Here is a 14,205-nt window from a genome sequence, read left to right on the forward strand (position 1 = left end):
GTGTCTGGGGCTGAGCAGAGCACCTGGGATGGCACAGGCCTGTCCCACCAATGTCCACAAACTACCCCTAATGTGGCTCCTTTATGCCAGGGGGTGGGGGGAGATGAGGGGCAGAGGCTCATGGCCTTGGGCCATCTGAACTTCACCTTCGCTGAGACTGCGGCCCCACCTGCAAGGGCTCCTTTGAGGACTGCCTGGCTGGTCGGTGGTCAGGAGAGAGCCACTCCACAGTCTAGGAGGCTCTAAGCCCCAGGCTGGGGATGCTGAGTGGGGGGTCCCTGACCTCCTCCCACAATGTGCTCGCTGTCTAGAGGAGCACTCTCCAAAGGAAATATAATGGCAACCACATATGGAACTTTAAACTTCCTAGCAACATTAAAAAAAAAAACAGCTGAAATAAATTTTAATAGAATATTTTATTTAACCCAGTATATCCAAAGGATTATCATTTCAGCATGCAATAAGTTATCAACGAGCTATTTTATATTCTCGCACTCTGGCACACACCCCGCCCTCAGAGCCCACTTCGGCTCGGACCAGCCGCCTGTCACGTGCTCAGGGGCAGCCTCCTTGGGCGGCACAGGCTAGCGGGAGAGGCCGACTGTCAAGCTATTGAAAACAATATGACAAATGCAGTAATGATGAAAAGGACAGCCAGGTTGTCTGACACAGCCGCTGCCCATTGTCCCAACAAGTGCGCAGCCCTGTGTCCTGCGTGCTCTGGATAACGTGACCACAGCTCCGGTTATGGAGCTTTGTGTGAGGAGCTACAACTTTGCGCCCAGGAAAGAGTGGCTGATTCTAACCCACCCAGGGGGGCTTCAGGGAGGCGGTGACGTTTGTCTCCAGCCCCCAAATATGAGTTGGAGGAGGGATCAGGAGAGAGGGGAGAGGAGTGGACATTGCGGGAGAAGGGAAGGAAGCCTAATTAAGAACGATGATGACTGTGGAGGCAGTGCACCTCCTAGGCAGAAGCCCCTGCATATTCTGCAGCCACAGTCACCCTATATCCCAGTTTGCCCCAGACAGTCCCAGTTCATGCCTGTTGTCCTGGCATATGTATCAGCAGCACCCCCTTTCAGTGCCCAAATTGTCCAAATGCTCACCCTGCTTGAAGCCCAGGTTGACGAGGACCTGAGGCTCAGGTAAGCGAAGGAGACTGACAAAGGGCACACATCTAGGTGGTGGGCTGGGCCTTAAAGCAGAGCATCTGCGACTCAGCCCTGGCCTCCACCACCCAGAGGCTTGAAGGCTCGGCTGTGGGCCCAGGAACACTCTCCTCCACACCAGGCTACAAACAGTCGAGGACCTGAGAGGGTCTCCACTCAGAGACCTAGCAGGAGGGAGCAAGAGAGAGGAAGAAAGACCCAAGGCCCTCGTAGGTCAGCTTTGGTGATCACAGTTTTCCTTAAAGTCACCCTGTAGGAGTCAACACTCTGCCGCCTCTCTAACATCCCTGTCCCCCGGGCCCAGAGGCCTTGCATTTGCCCAGGGCAGGTTGCTTTCTGCAGTTTATGGTGTGTACAGGTTAGAGCCAGCCAGGGCTGGCCACAGGGCTCCTCAGGACACCAGAGGGACAAGCCCAGGCTCCAGCTCTTGGAACTCAACATAAAATGCAGGGGAGGAAGCCCTAAACCTGGGAGAGTCCGCGCTTTCGCCTCTGCTTTTCCTCTCTTGGGAGGGTTAACAACATCTCTCCTGTGCAGTGGTTTGTTGGGACAAAGCGAGCGTGGAGCACTGTTACCACCAGGAAGAAGTGGATCAAGGGCAGTGGGGCCCAGGGCTGACTTCTACCACGTGTTGCCTAACTCTATGTTGAAACAGATTGGGAGCTCAATGTCTGCAGCGCAAATGTTAGCTTAGCAGACTTGCCACGTCAGATGGGCTGAAACTCTCCCCACCCCCACCCGGGGCTCTGACAGCGTGGCTGCTCCCTCGCCAGCGTCACAGCAAACAAATAGCTGGACCACACTCCTTCCTTCTTTCCGGGTCTCTGGGTCCCACCAGTGACCAGGTGCCCTTCCACCCCTGGCAGGCCTCAACTGCTACAGCAGTAACTCAGCTGCTGCTGGGGGCTTCGTTGCCGGGTGGTGCAATTGGACAGCACACTTGCCACCCTTCCTGCCCTCTGGAAGGAGCTGGGATAAGTGGGGCAGTCTGCTCTTCCGCATCCTTGCCAGGCAGGTGTGCAGGTGAGTGGGCAGGGCCTGGTTGGCTGCATCCTCACCTGCTGAGCCTCCCTCTTCTCACTGGGATAATGAGGATACAAATGGCAGCACCCTTTTTCCCTAAGATCCTCCATGGGAGGCCTCAGATGGTGCAGACGGTGCCTGCTGGGCAGGCGCTGGGCGGAGGCAGCAGCCGCGGGGAGGAGCAAGAGGCTGAGGTCCAGCAGCCCAGCCTTTCACTCGGTACCTCGCGGGTCGCGCTCACTCAACACGAACAGCCGCCACTCACAACGGCTGGGGAGCACTGAATAGAGCCACTGGCCTCGGTCCACGGGGCTCAGCGGTTTAGGGGACACGACCGGGCACAGAGGGGCTGCTCTCACTGGGAGAAGAGTCTGGGGCCTCCAGGGGGATCAGGGCCGACAAGAGAGGCCGGGGACGGAGTGTGTGCATGGGCAGGCGCGGAGGGGCCGGCACGGCCCGGAGGAGAGGGGCTGGGCGGGCAAGGCTGGGGGCCGGGGCCGGAGGCGTCCGTCGCTCCAGGGCTCTGCGGAACGGACGGGCACTGCTTCCCGACCGCCAGGTGCGGACGGAAACGACGTTACGGGGCAGAGCCGGAGCCGGGAGCCGCTGGCAGCCGTAACCAGGAGATCGGAGGGCCGCCGCGAGGCGCGCACGCGCACTCCGTGGCGGCGGGCGCATGCGCGGTCGCCTCCCGCCCGTCTCCCAGCCTCCTCGTGAACCCAACGGCAGAATGGGAGGAGCGCGCCTGCGCCGGGGCGTCGCTCAGGTTCTCGGCCCAGCCGAGTGGCCATTCTCGATGTGTGCACCTGCTGGTTCTTCTCTTGGGGTCTGATTGAGGAATTCTGGCTCTTCTCACGTCCTGGAACAAGAAAAGACTGGGAGAAAGAGCCCGCGTAAGCGAGGCGACGTCTCAGGGCGGCCCCCGCGCGCCTGGCCTGGCAGGTGGGCGAGGGGCGGGGCCAAGGGATGGGCGGTGAAGGATGGACGCAGGCCAGGGGCTGGACCAAGATGGGCGGGACGAAGGGATGGGGCGGTGAGGGACTGGACGTCGGCTGGGGGCCCGGCCAAGGGGCGGGGACATGGGGGCGGGACGAAGGGATGGACGATGCAGGACAGGACGCCGGGGGCGGGGCTAATGCACGGGGCGGGGCGAAGGGATGCGGCGCGGAACTACTGGACGCGGGCCGGGGGCGGGGGCGGGGGGCGGAGCCAAGGATGAGGCGGCGAATGACTGGACGCGGGAGGGGGCGGGGGCGGGGGGCGGAGCCAAGGATGAGGCGGCGAATGACTGGACGCGGGAGGGGGCGGGGCCAAAGGCGGATGAGGGGATGGGTCGGGAAGGACCGGACGCGGGCCAGGGGCGGGGCGTACGATAACAGCTGTGGGGGTGGGGCTTGTGGGCGGGGCCAACGGGCGTGGCGCGCGCTGACGTCGCGACCGGACACGTCGGCGGCGTGGCGGCTGCGGCGACCGGAGCCGGATGTGCCAAGATGGCTGCTGCGGCTGCCGGGTGTGCTCTCGTCGCGGCCGCCGGGCCGGCTTCTACCCGCGGCGCCTGAGGGGTCGGCGCCGGGGGTCGCGGAGCAGCCGCGCGGGGGCCTTGGCCGCCCCGCGGCGCGCCGGTGAGGGCCGGGGTCGGGCGAAGGGAGGCGACCGGGCCAGGCCCAGCCCCGAGCGACCAGCGCGTCTCCGGGGTGCCGTCGGGGGTCGGGCGGGGGCGCCGGGGCCGGACGTGGGCCTGCGGGGCCGGGGCGCCAGGGAGCGTCCCGCCTGCTGCCCTCCGCCCGTTTGCTGCCCCGCCGTCAGGCTGACGTGGACCCACCTGTGTGGTCGGCTCCGCGGCGTTGACACTTACCTTGGCCGAGGCTGCCCCGGTGCGGGGTTGTGCGGGCATGGCTGGAGGATAGGCCGGACCTGCTGCTTTTCAAAGAGTAGAAACATGAGATTTCTTTGGCAGTTTAGCACGTCCTTTGCGTCGAAGGGTCTGAGGCTGTTTAGTCCTCGTTGGTTGCAAGGTTCCTGCTGAGCCGGGCTGGCGATGAGACGGATTGACGTTTGAACCGAGGAGCAGCCCTGTTGCTGTCTGTCGGTGATTTCGCGGCAAGGTGACCAAGATGTTGCCGCGGAGGTCGAGCGCTTGTGTTTCATATCAAGGGTTAGAGGAATGTGTGAACCAGCTTGCCCTTTTTGTGGTCAAAGTATAACAAATCGAGCGTCTGGGCACATCGTAGCCATTTGAAATCAGTTTTTGCTGCTTCTCCTAAAAACACTTAAATGGCTTGGAAATTGGGCGTGTGTTGCTTCTTAAGATTTTGTTCAAATGCAGGTGTTAACCAGAGAGGTATTTCCCATCCCCAGATATGGCAAGAAGCTAAGTCACAGACAGTTGTTTCTAGAGTGATGCTTTTGCAGGTTTTGGCACAGCCAGCCTCCCTGCAGTTTGTTTTCTCTGCCTTTTCTTAGGGTTCTGGGTGCTGTTATCTTACAAAGATAAGGCCAGAGGCAAAATAGAGCTTCCTTCTTGTTCCTTGTGACTCATTCACCCTTTATACCAGTTACTGCAGTAAGTCTCAGAGTTGTACTGAAAGTTTTCTTTAGGGTAGTAAGGTTTAGTGTGATTCTTTCTTGCTTCTGTAAACATCTTTCCTGAGTGTCCTTTTGGATCTTTGTCATTTTTAGCAGTGTTTAGACCCCCCTTCTTTTTCAAAAACATCTAAATGTTTTCGATTCTGTACTTAGAAAAGTTGGAGTTTCTTGTGTCTTGTGTCAGATGTCCCGAAGTCTGACAGGGATGTCGCTCTAGCAGTCGCCGTGAGGGAGACTGTAGGCAGAGGGTAGACTCACGGGTGCTTCTTGGCACTCCTGTTGGTTTACACACTCACAGCTTGAGGCAGTGGCTCTGGGAGGAGAGGAGTGTGCTTTAAGTGTCTTAGTTCAATAGCCCGGACTTTACGTGGAAAATAGGTTGTGCTTAAGTATTTCACATCGACACAGGGCAGTTTAGTTGAAGAGCTAGGTTTATGAATAACGCATCTATAAGAGGATCAGCTGGTCTCTGTGAAACACTCTACCTTTTTTAAAGTTAGATGACTTGAGGCTACAGAGTGACTTCCTGGATAGAATAAAATTTGCTGTAGGAGATAAATGATACATGGTTGCATTGTTTTTCTACTGGTGAATAGAGAAAAAAGATCAAAAGAATAATGTTCATGTCACAAGATTGTTCCAAATGAAATTGGTGTATTGCTGAAAAGCTCTCATTTGTGAGGAGTGGGGAGTAGGGGATGTTGCTTTGTAGGAAAGTGATAGTGTTTGCTTATAAAATGGCTCTTAGTCTAGTCGTTGGGAAAATAATTTTAAGAAAGCTTCTTCAGGGAAAACATCCAAGTATAAACATGAAATTTAGATTGTGATAAGATTTCCTTAAACAGTGGTAGGGATTAGGGCATCCCATAATCCACTGTGAGTAGAATTGCATAAGATTAAACCCAGGGGCTGGCCCAGTAGCCCCGGGTTCACCGGTTTGGATCCCAGGTGCGGACATGGCACCGCTTGGCAATCCATGCTGTGGTAGGCATCCCACATAAAGTAGAGGAAGATGGGCACAGATGTTAGCTCAGGGCCAGGCTTCCTCAGCAAAAAGAGGAGGATTGGCAGCAGATGTTAGCTCAGGGCTAATCTTCCTCAAAAAAAAAAATAAATAAAAGATTAAACCGAGAAAGACCTTAGAAATCATCATATTGATTCTCTTATTTTGTAGATGAAGAAACTGGGTCACAGAAAGAGAAGTGGTGTGCCCGAGCCACTCAGCTGGGATCCCAGTCTTGCTCTCACAGTAGCACCTGATGGATAGATCCTCTAGGCCTGTGCTCTCTATTTTTTCTTTTGAAGCTGCTTAGAATGGTTGAGGGTCTTCTGCTTAAGCCTTACAAGGAGGAAGTCATGTGCTGGAAGGTGTCACAGGTGCCTGTTTCACAAAGAGGAGGGCTCTGCTTGTTCTTGCCCTTAGTCCATATAAAGCAGAACTGTAAATGTGCTTTGTTTTAAAACGCTAGTTTAGAACCAAGTGAAGTCTCTGATGCTGTTCCTAATATAATCCATTAAATTTGAGTGTGTTTCCAAGTGCTTGTCAGAAAGGGTTCCCTGTTGGCCTAGGACAGAGCATGTGTGGGCAGTAATGGTAGCAGATTAATAGATCATAGGACTAGTTTTCAGGTAGGGACAGGAACTTTCATTTGGAAATAGCTTTACTTAAAAGAACATTCATAAGTATTTTCTTTCGTCAATATCAGAAAGACTTTCAAGGACGGAAACGTTGTACAGCTGCGGAAATGTGGAGTAAACTCCGGAGTCCTCCTACCATGGCTCCCTTTGCTGTTTACTCTCCTCTGGGATTGGTTGACTTCACCTGTTTTTTTGTGAGGGTGGTGCTGGGGAGAAGGGCTGTACATAGAAAGGACTTGGGAAAGAGGTAGGACTTGGATTTTTGTCTTAAAAGTACGGGTTAACTGTTCAAGGTTACACTTAATGTATTTTACAGAAAAAAGCAAATATCAACAAAAACGCTATAAAGAGGATTTTTGCTGCTTTGTTTTTTATGAAAGGTTTGTTGGCACTCTACCTATTGTTGAAAATTTTTGAATCAAATCAGTTGGTCAGTTTTAAAGCTGCTTTAATTTTCCACCGGCTTTTCATTCCAGGCGTAGTTGTTACAGCTCCACCAGTCGGAGGCAACTTGTTTTGCTAGTGGTGTTAACCAGTCATAGTGCAAAAAATGAGACATTTTAGATTACTATATTTCAGATATTTATTCTGCAGCTTGTGTTACTCTGTACTTTATAATGCTCTTTCATTAAAGAAAGCGGAAGAGCAAATTTTAAACTCGTTTTCCTTTTGAGCTTTAGAATTAGCCTGTGTGAGAAGCAGGATACACAGTCTTCTCATAGAGGAGTTGGCTCCTTCTGGATCTGGTGATCATTTCCAGAAAAATGTCAAGGAACTACGTAGCTCGTAGTAAATCAGACAGGTACTTAGGTTCTGCTTCATTCCTGCCAGGCTGGTGAGGCAGCGGGCATTCTGGGTGGGTCCTTAGCTGCGTCACATAACTGAATCTCAGAGAAGGGTAGTGACTTGTCTGAAGTCACACAGCCGGCTCAGGGCACAGCCAGCTTCTGCGCTCCCGTCCACTGTTCTGGCTGCGTGCGCTCCCTCCCAGAGCTCCCTGGGACAGGAGCCCCTCCAGGACGGCAGCTCTCCAGGGGCGCGGGGTGGGGGAGGGTGAATCAGCCCTTGGGACTTGAAATGTTTTCAGTGACATGAAGTTGTTTTCAGTCTTTTTCTTTTTTCTTAGTTTTCATGATTGTAGCCAGGACTTTGAATATATGGATTTTATGCTAATTTTTTCTTTTTCTTTTTCAGTTCAAATTAAAGAAAACCTATATCCTGCTTCTTTCTGTAAGCAGCATCTAATTGTGCAAGAGATCAGACATGCAGCCGCCACCCCAAGCAGTCCCGGCAGGTGTGGTTGGGCCACCTCCAGCTGGGAGTCCTCAGAGCATGTTCTGGTCTAACAGCCCATATAGGAGACAGACAAACAGTAATGCACCAGTGGCTCCGATAACTTGCCCGTTGCAGCCGGTAACAGATCCGTTTGCTTTTAGTAGACAGGCACTCCAGAACACGCCGCTGGGCAGTTCGTCCAAAGGCAGCCCGCCTGTTTTGCAAGGCCTCACCCCGCCGGTGTTTCTTCAGCGCCCCGGTCTGCCTGTGCCTCACACACATGCTGGGGATAGCTCTCAAGGACCCTGTGAGCCTCTGCCACGACCTCTGTCACAGCCCATGGCAGATGCCAGTCCGTTTTCCAGTGTGTTGACCCCTTCACCACTGCCTGGGCCTGAGATGAACAGGAGTGCTGAGGTCGCTCCCAGCTCAGAACCTGAAGTTCAGGCTCCGCCATATCCTCCTCAGTACATTCCAGGAGCGGGTCCTGACAATTCTCATGGGGGCCATCTGCATGGGAATGTGCCTGGGCCCGACAGACCCCTGAGTAGGCAGAACCTGCACGACAGTGCTGTGGCACCAGCAGCGTCCCCTTTCTTCCCTCAGCCTCGTCAGCAAATGCCAGGGCACTGGGGGCCAGTGCAGGGAGGCCCACAACCCTCAGGTCGACATTATTGGCCCTGCCCAGAAGGACCTGTTCCGAACACAGTGTCCCGTTCCTCCAATGTCTCCCACCTCTCTGCTCCGTCCAACACTCATCAGGGTCCTGGCCACGAACAACACAACCCACCGGTGTCTTTCCCAGGACCCATGGCCACTGATGGAAGAAATGAGGCGGCTCACCTGCAAGGTGGAAACCACTCAGCCAATAACTTTGATCCTGAAGATGCATTCAGGCAGAATTCCAGAGTTGGGAATACTCAGGCAAGCCAAGAGTTCAAGCTGAATGCAGGAGTGAATAAAGAGCAATTGCCAGATCCTGCTCTTGTTAATCCACTTGCTCAGGGAAACAGCCCAGAAAGCCATTCGCACTACGTGCCGGGGGCCAGGACCAGCTGGGCCCTGCCAGAAGGAGATTCGGGAGCGCTCTCCATGTTTTTCCAAGGGAGAGAGACAGAAAATGAAGAGAACCTCTCATCTGAAGAAGCAGGCGCTGCCGGTCAGTCTAACTTTGATGGTTTCTCCCCCGGCCCTGGACTTGGCCATCCTCCTGCGCACGTGGGAGCAGGTGGCATTTATCAGGCCTTTCTTAAAGGTTCCAGCAGTGAGACTGCGCAGCAGGGAGGAGACATGCAGCCCTGTTTTTCTCAATCTATAAGCGTCCAACAGGATAAACAGACCACTAAAAACGCTGCCCCGGATGCGTGGGCTGACACAGCAGCTGCGGGGGCTCCTGATGCCAGCAGCTCACAGTGCGAGAATGTTGAGAACTTAGAATTCATTCAGAATCAAGAAGTTCTGCCCAGTGAGCCCCTAAGTTTAGACCCTTCCTTCTCGAGTGATCAGCTCAGATATGGGCCCCTTCCCGGGCCAGCTGTCCCCAGGCTCAGTGTTGTGGGCCATGCTGGAGGCGGGGGCACAAATCTTGAGGCCCCAGATGCGACACTGCACCCCATGCGATCTGATAGCGTGTCATCCAGTTACAGCAGCAAGAGCCACAGGAGTCTTTCAAGCGCAGCCAGGCCCCAAGACTTGGTGGGCACCTTCATTCAGCAAGAAGTTGGAAAACCTGAAGATGAGGCTTCAGGGAGTTTTTTTAAGCAAATTGATTCTTCTCCTGTAGGAGGTGAGACAGAAGAGACCACCGTGAGCCAGAATTACCATAGCAGCCTGTCCCAGCCCTTGACCCCAAGCCCCCCAAAACCTACGGGAATGTTTCAGACAAGTGCAAATAGTTCTTTTGAACCAGTGAAATCCCACTTAGTTGGAGTAAAACCAGTTGAGGCAGATCGTGCCAATGTGGTGGGTGAAGTGAGGGGGACCCATGCCCACCAGAAGAAGCGCAGACCGGCCACTGCGCCACCTGATGCCTCCCCTGGCAACCTGGAGCAGCCGCCGGACAACATGGAGACCCTCTTCACGCCCCAGGTCTGCCCTCTGCCTCTTACCACACCTATGGAAGCCTGTCCTGGGCTTTCACATGCTGGGGGGCCGCTGTTGGAAACTGTGCTGCCAACACCTGAGAAAAGACCCCCGACCAGGGCTCAGGGAGCCATGAAGTGTGAGAGCCCAGCAACGACTTTGTGGGCACAGAACGAGCTGCCAGATTTTGGAGGCAACGTCCTTCTAGCCCCAGCTGCCCCTGCACTTCACATGCCTGGGAAACCTCAGACGTCCGAAGTTATTCAGCCTCCAGATGAGGGGGTATCCGGTCAGCAGTCTCTGCAGTGCAGGGACAGCATTGGTGCTTTGGAGAATCTCGAGAATCCTCCCAAAATGGGAGAAGAGGAGGCCCTTCCGTCACAGGCAGGTTCTGGTTATGCCAGTCTGTTGTCCTCGCCGCCCACAGAACCGTTGCAGAGTCAACCAGTCTTGATCGCCCAGCCTGATCAAAGCTATAATTTGGCTCAGCCCATTGATTTCTCTGTGTCCTTATCGAATCCTAATGAGAAGACTCAGTCCTGGAGAGATGCTTTGGTGGGGGATAAATCCACGATAAGCAGCTGGGCTGTCGGGGGTGATTCTGGAGAAAATGCTCCTTTGTCTGGACCTCCAAGCGGCTCTCTCATCTGCTCACCTCTGCCTAACAATCTTGCCCAAAGTAATTTTCCACAAGTTTCTGGTACTTCTGAAATGGTTTCTAATCAGCCTGCTAATTTGCTGGTTCAACCACCATCTCATCCAGCTCCGAAGAACTTGCTTCCAGAAAGTCCAAAGATTCATTCTGCAGAGAAGGTCTTTCCTGAGTTGGTGAATAGCCCGGCTGGCAGCACAGGTGTGATGTTAGTGCCACCTGCAAACAGCACCTTGGTGCCTAACAGTACTAGGGTACAGCACTCTACTCATCAGGAAGAAACTTCGGGAGCCTTGGACTTTACATTAAATAGGACTTTGGAAAATCCTGCAAGAATGTACAGCCCATCCCATTCTGATGGCCCAGCCTCTTGTCAGCAAACCATCACCAATCATCCCAGACCCCCTGGGCCTGAGGTGCATAGCCCAGACCATTTCTACCAACAGGTGACGAAAGATGCTCAGGACCCGCATGGCCTAGATAGAGCCCAGCAGGAGCCAGTGCCTCCTCCCCTGCAAGGGCCCAAAGCAACATTTCCAGAACCTTCAAACCCAGAAAGTCCACCAGTGCAAGGACAGCCCCACAATTCAGCCCAGCCACCTGCAAGTCCAGCTCCAGCTGACACGGGTCAGCAGCTGCTACCTCGGCCCCCTCGGTCCTCCAGCGCATCAGTTGTGTCCACTAACTCAAGCCAGGCAGCCGTACGGTCAGACCAGCAGTGGCTGCAGCCGCTGCCTCCAGACTTAGCGTCCTACTACTATTACAGACCCCTGTATGACGGCTACCAGTCCCAGTACCCCTCGCTGTACCTACCGGATCCTGGCTCAGCCCCCCTCTATTACCAGGTAGGCTCGAGCTCTCAGACTGTTGAGCCCTTTGACCCCTGCTTTCTTTCCTGTTGTGCTCCTTGGCAGGGTTTTGTTGGTCAGTTCAGAAGTAACCTGTGGTCTGCCTCCGTGCAGAACATCAGTTGCATGCACGGTTTCGTGAGCAAAGTGCTCCTGGTCGCAGAGCTTGCTTTGCCAAGCCCAGCCCGTCTCACACTACGCAATAGTGCGTTGATTTGCATACAATGTCTGCTTAATTTTTGTTTAACACAGCATCCCGCAACTTATGTGACGGAAGAGCCCTTCGTATCCGCGCCCCCGTTGGCTCTCTGCAGAACCATAGTTCTGAGTTGCACACTTTGGGAAACTGGGATAGCTTCTTGAAGCTTCTGTTTGGTTTTGACATCAAAAACCTAGCTAAGAAGCAACAGGAAAACTGTAGTCTTTTAAATCCCTCTTTGGGAATAAAAATATTTAAGGAAAAAAGTTAGGTTTGGAATGTAATCCAAATGAAATAGCTCAGAGGGTGAACTCCGTGAGCTCCTGTCAGGTGCGTGGTGCTACAGCAGCAGAGGGGCCCTGCTGTGCAACACAGAAGATGCTTTCCTGCCTCTTCACAGGGATGCAAGCTCATGAGTGGGGTTTAATTAGGTCTGTTTAATCCTGCATTAGTTTCAAAAAGTGTGATCCAAGTGGACACACTTGATTATTACCTGCTTTTCATCACCTCTACCCAGGGTCGCCTGAGGTTGCCCGAGGTAGAAGGATTGTGGGCTGGGGAGTTTGGACACTGCTGTCTTAGAGCAGGCAGCGACTGGTGGCCGCACTCTTGTCAGAAGAGGCTGGAGGAGTGGGCGTGTGAGGGGCTGGGCTGGGCAGCTGCCGCTGACGATGAGAGGCCTGTGCCCTGTGTGGGCTTTGAGCATCTTTGTATTTGTGCACAGTTATACATCTAACCATTGAGTCTGCGAATTCTAGATTCCACAAGGAGCTCGTGGACTTTTATTTCCACAGAAGGAAGTTAAGCTCTGCCGAGAGCCCAGGGAGGGCTGGCAGAGCACGTGGGGGCCCATGTGCCTGCTTGGGGTACTTTGTGCAGCGCTACTTCTGTGTCCCCAGAGTTCCAGCCGGGACCCTGACATCACTTCTTTGGGTTCCCACGTCCTCCTCCCTTTTCTTTCTATCGCCACAGTCTCCAGTAGCAGTCAACAATAAGGCCATTCTACATGAGTTCTTGCCTTCTGCCAGGTGACGGCAGAGAGTCAGGCTCTTAGACCCAAAGGACTGATTCTGGCTTGTGCCTGAATCACCTCATCACTGCTTCAGGTCTTCACGTGGCCATTCCTTAGAGACAGGGCTGTGGCGCTTCCTTGGTTTGTAACGAGGCTAAAAGCCCCATGAGGATAAAGTGTGATCCTCTTTTGGAGGCTGCCTGTAGTTTCAGGACCCATTCAAATGGAACCTGGTCCTTTGGCTCACATGAGCTGGGTCTGAAACAGGACACAAGCTTGGTGAGTCATGGCATTTGATACCTCGGGAAGCAGAAGCCTAATGGAGCCCTTGGGGAGTCACCACGGCCCTTTGGGGGTTGCCTGCTGACATGCTGGCTGTCTCATGAGCAGGGCCAGGGCAGTCCGCCTTAGGAAGCTCCTGCAGCCTGCTGTGGCTGTGGGTTTCATCTTAGAGGTTTTCTGTTGTTTTGCATGGAGGAAGCCCCGTGTCCAGTGCTCCGTGGAGAGCCATCAATCTGTCCTGTTTCGAGCTGTGCTAGTTGCTTGAGGACTTGGCTCTTTATTGGTTTCTAATATTGCACAAACCCTTCCTCCAACAGGACATCTACAGCCTCTGTGAGCCCAGATACAGGCCCTATGACAGTACAGCATCTGCCTACACCGAAAACTACCGCTACCCTGAGCCTGAGCGGCCCAGCTCCCGGGCAAGCCACTGCTCGGACCGGCCGTCTGCCAGGTGAGTGGTGTTTGTGCTGGCTGTGGAAGTAACTTAGTGATTTGAAAAAGGCTGTATTTGTAGAGTTATACAAACCTATTTCATACGTGTTTATGTTTGGGCAGTGTGGACAGATTGCAGGGTGCATCTTTAAGTTGAACTAATAAGCACACTGCCATGCAGTCAGGGTCACACTGTCAGCTAGCATTTGGTCAGGCCAGACCCTGTGCAGGGTCACCAGGAAGCTAGCACTGCCCTCATGCGGGGTTCCTCCCCGGACCAGGCGATTGTCCCATTGCCGAGGCATGCATGCAGCTCCGGTGGTTTGCTTACAGAATGTTCGGGGTCCTTAGACTGCGGCAGCTTTTAACCTGTGCAGACTCTTCCCTACTACTGGTCACAGAGATCTCTTGATTCCTAGGCCACAATGCAGAGCCAGCCCATTTGCCTGAAACCCATGTTCTTTCCCCAACACTGTCTCCTGTGCTGGAAGGCCCACAGACGTCTCTGACCTTCTTCTCTCTTACACTGACCAAGCATGTCTCAGTTGTGCGATTACAGATGAGTAATTTTGAAAGAGCCCTGGCGCCCTGCCTTCAGCCGAGTAAGAGTTTAAGCAGGTCAGAGTCCTCCCTCTCAGAGGCGTTCGTAGAGTTGGAACACAGCGGAGTTGGGTGGGGGGGGGGCGGTACTCATAGAGCCTATTAGCTTGTTCTGCTTTGCCTCCTTCTGAAGCCTTTACCTGCAGCTGCTCGTGTCAAATTGGAGGAGTACCTGTCTCAGGTGTAGGTTTTGCTACAAGGGTGTATAGCTTCTTATCCTCATGATGGAGAAAGTCTGATCCCTGGTGAAGACTCGTACGCGCACTGCCTTTCAAAATTGTGAGCTCCTTATGCTGGTTCTTGGAGTCTTTGATAGCTTGTCTGGAGACAGGCTCCGTCTCTGAGCTTTTGCTCGTTCAGCCGGCTTCTGTACATTGCTCCAGGGACGCACTGACTTGCGCGTG

At 53.9% G+C, this 14,205-nt stretch overlaps 1 protein-coding gene across 7 annotated transcripts in view; it reads left to right on the plus strand.

Annotated features, from left to right (window-relative positions):
• The first annotated feature begins 1,899 nt into the window (after nucleotides 1-1,899).
• Nucleotides 1,900-14,205, plus strand: part of SEC16A (SEC16 homolog A, endoplasmic reticulum export factor) — a 35,940-nt gene continuing 23,634 nt past the window's right edge. For 2 of the 7 annotated variants that reach the window (XM_070595311.1, XM_070595318.1), the window contains exons 1-3: nucleotides 2,949-3,085; nucleotides 7,611-11,270; nucleotides 13,084-13,220. In XM_070595311.1, the coding sequence (XP_070451412.1) occupies nucleotides 7,680-11,270; nucleotides 13,084-13,220 (3,728 nt within the window). In that variant the 5' untranslated portion in view covers nucleotides 2,949-3,085; nucleotides 7,611-7,679. Of the gene's footprint in view, nucleotides 2,193-2,948; nucleotides 3,135-3,563; nucleotides 3,815-7,610; nucleotides 11,271-13,083; nucleotides 13,221-14,205 lie in introns of those variants that run through there. The other 5 variants (XM_070595313.1, XM_070595317.1, XM_070595315.1 and 2 more) reach the window with 4 other exon arrangements.

Source organism: Equus przewalskii, chromosome 26, assembly GCF_037783145.1.
Source record: "Equus przewalskii isolate Varuska chromosome 26, EquPr2, whole genome shotgun sequence".
Lineage (NCBI taxonomy): Eukaryota > Metazoa > Chordata > Mammalia > Perissodactyla > Equidae > Equus > Equus przewalskii.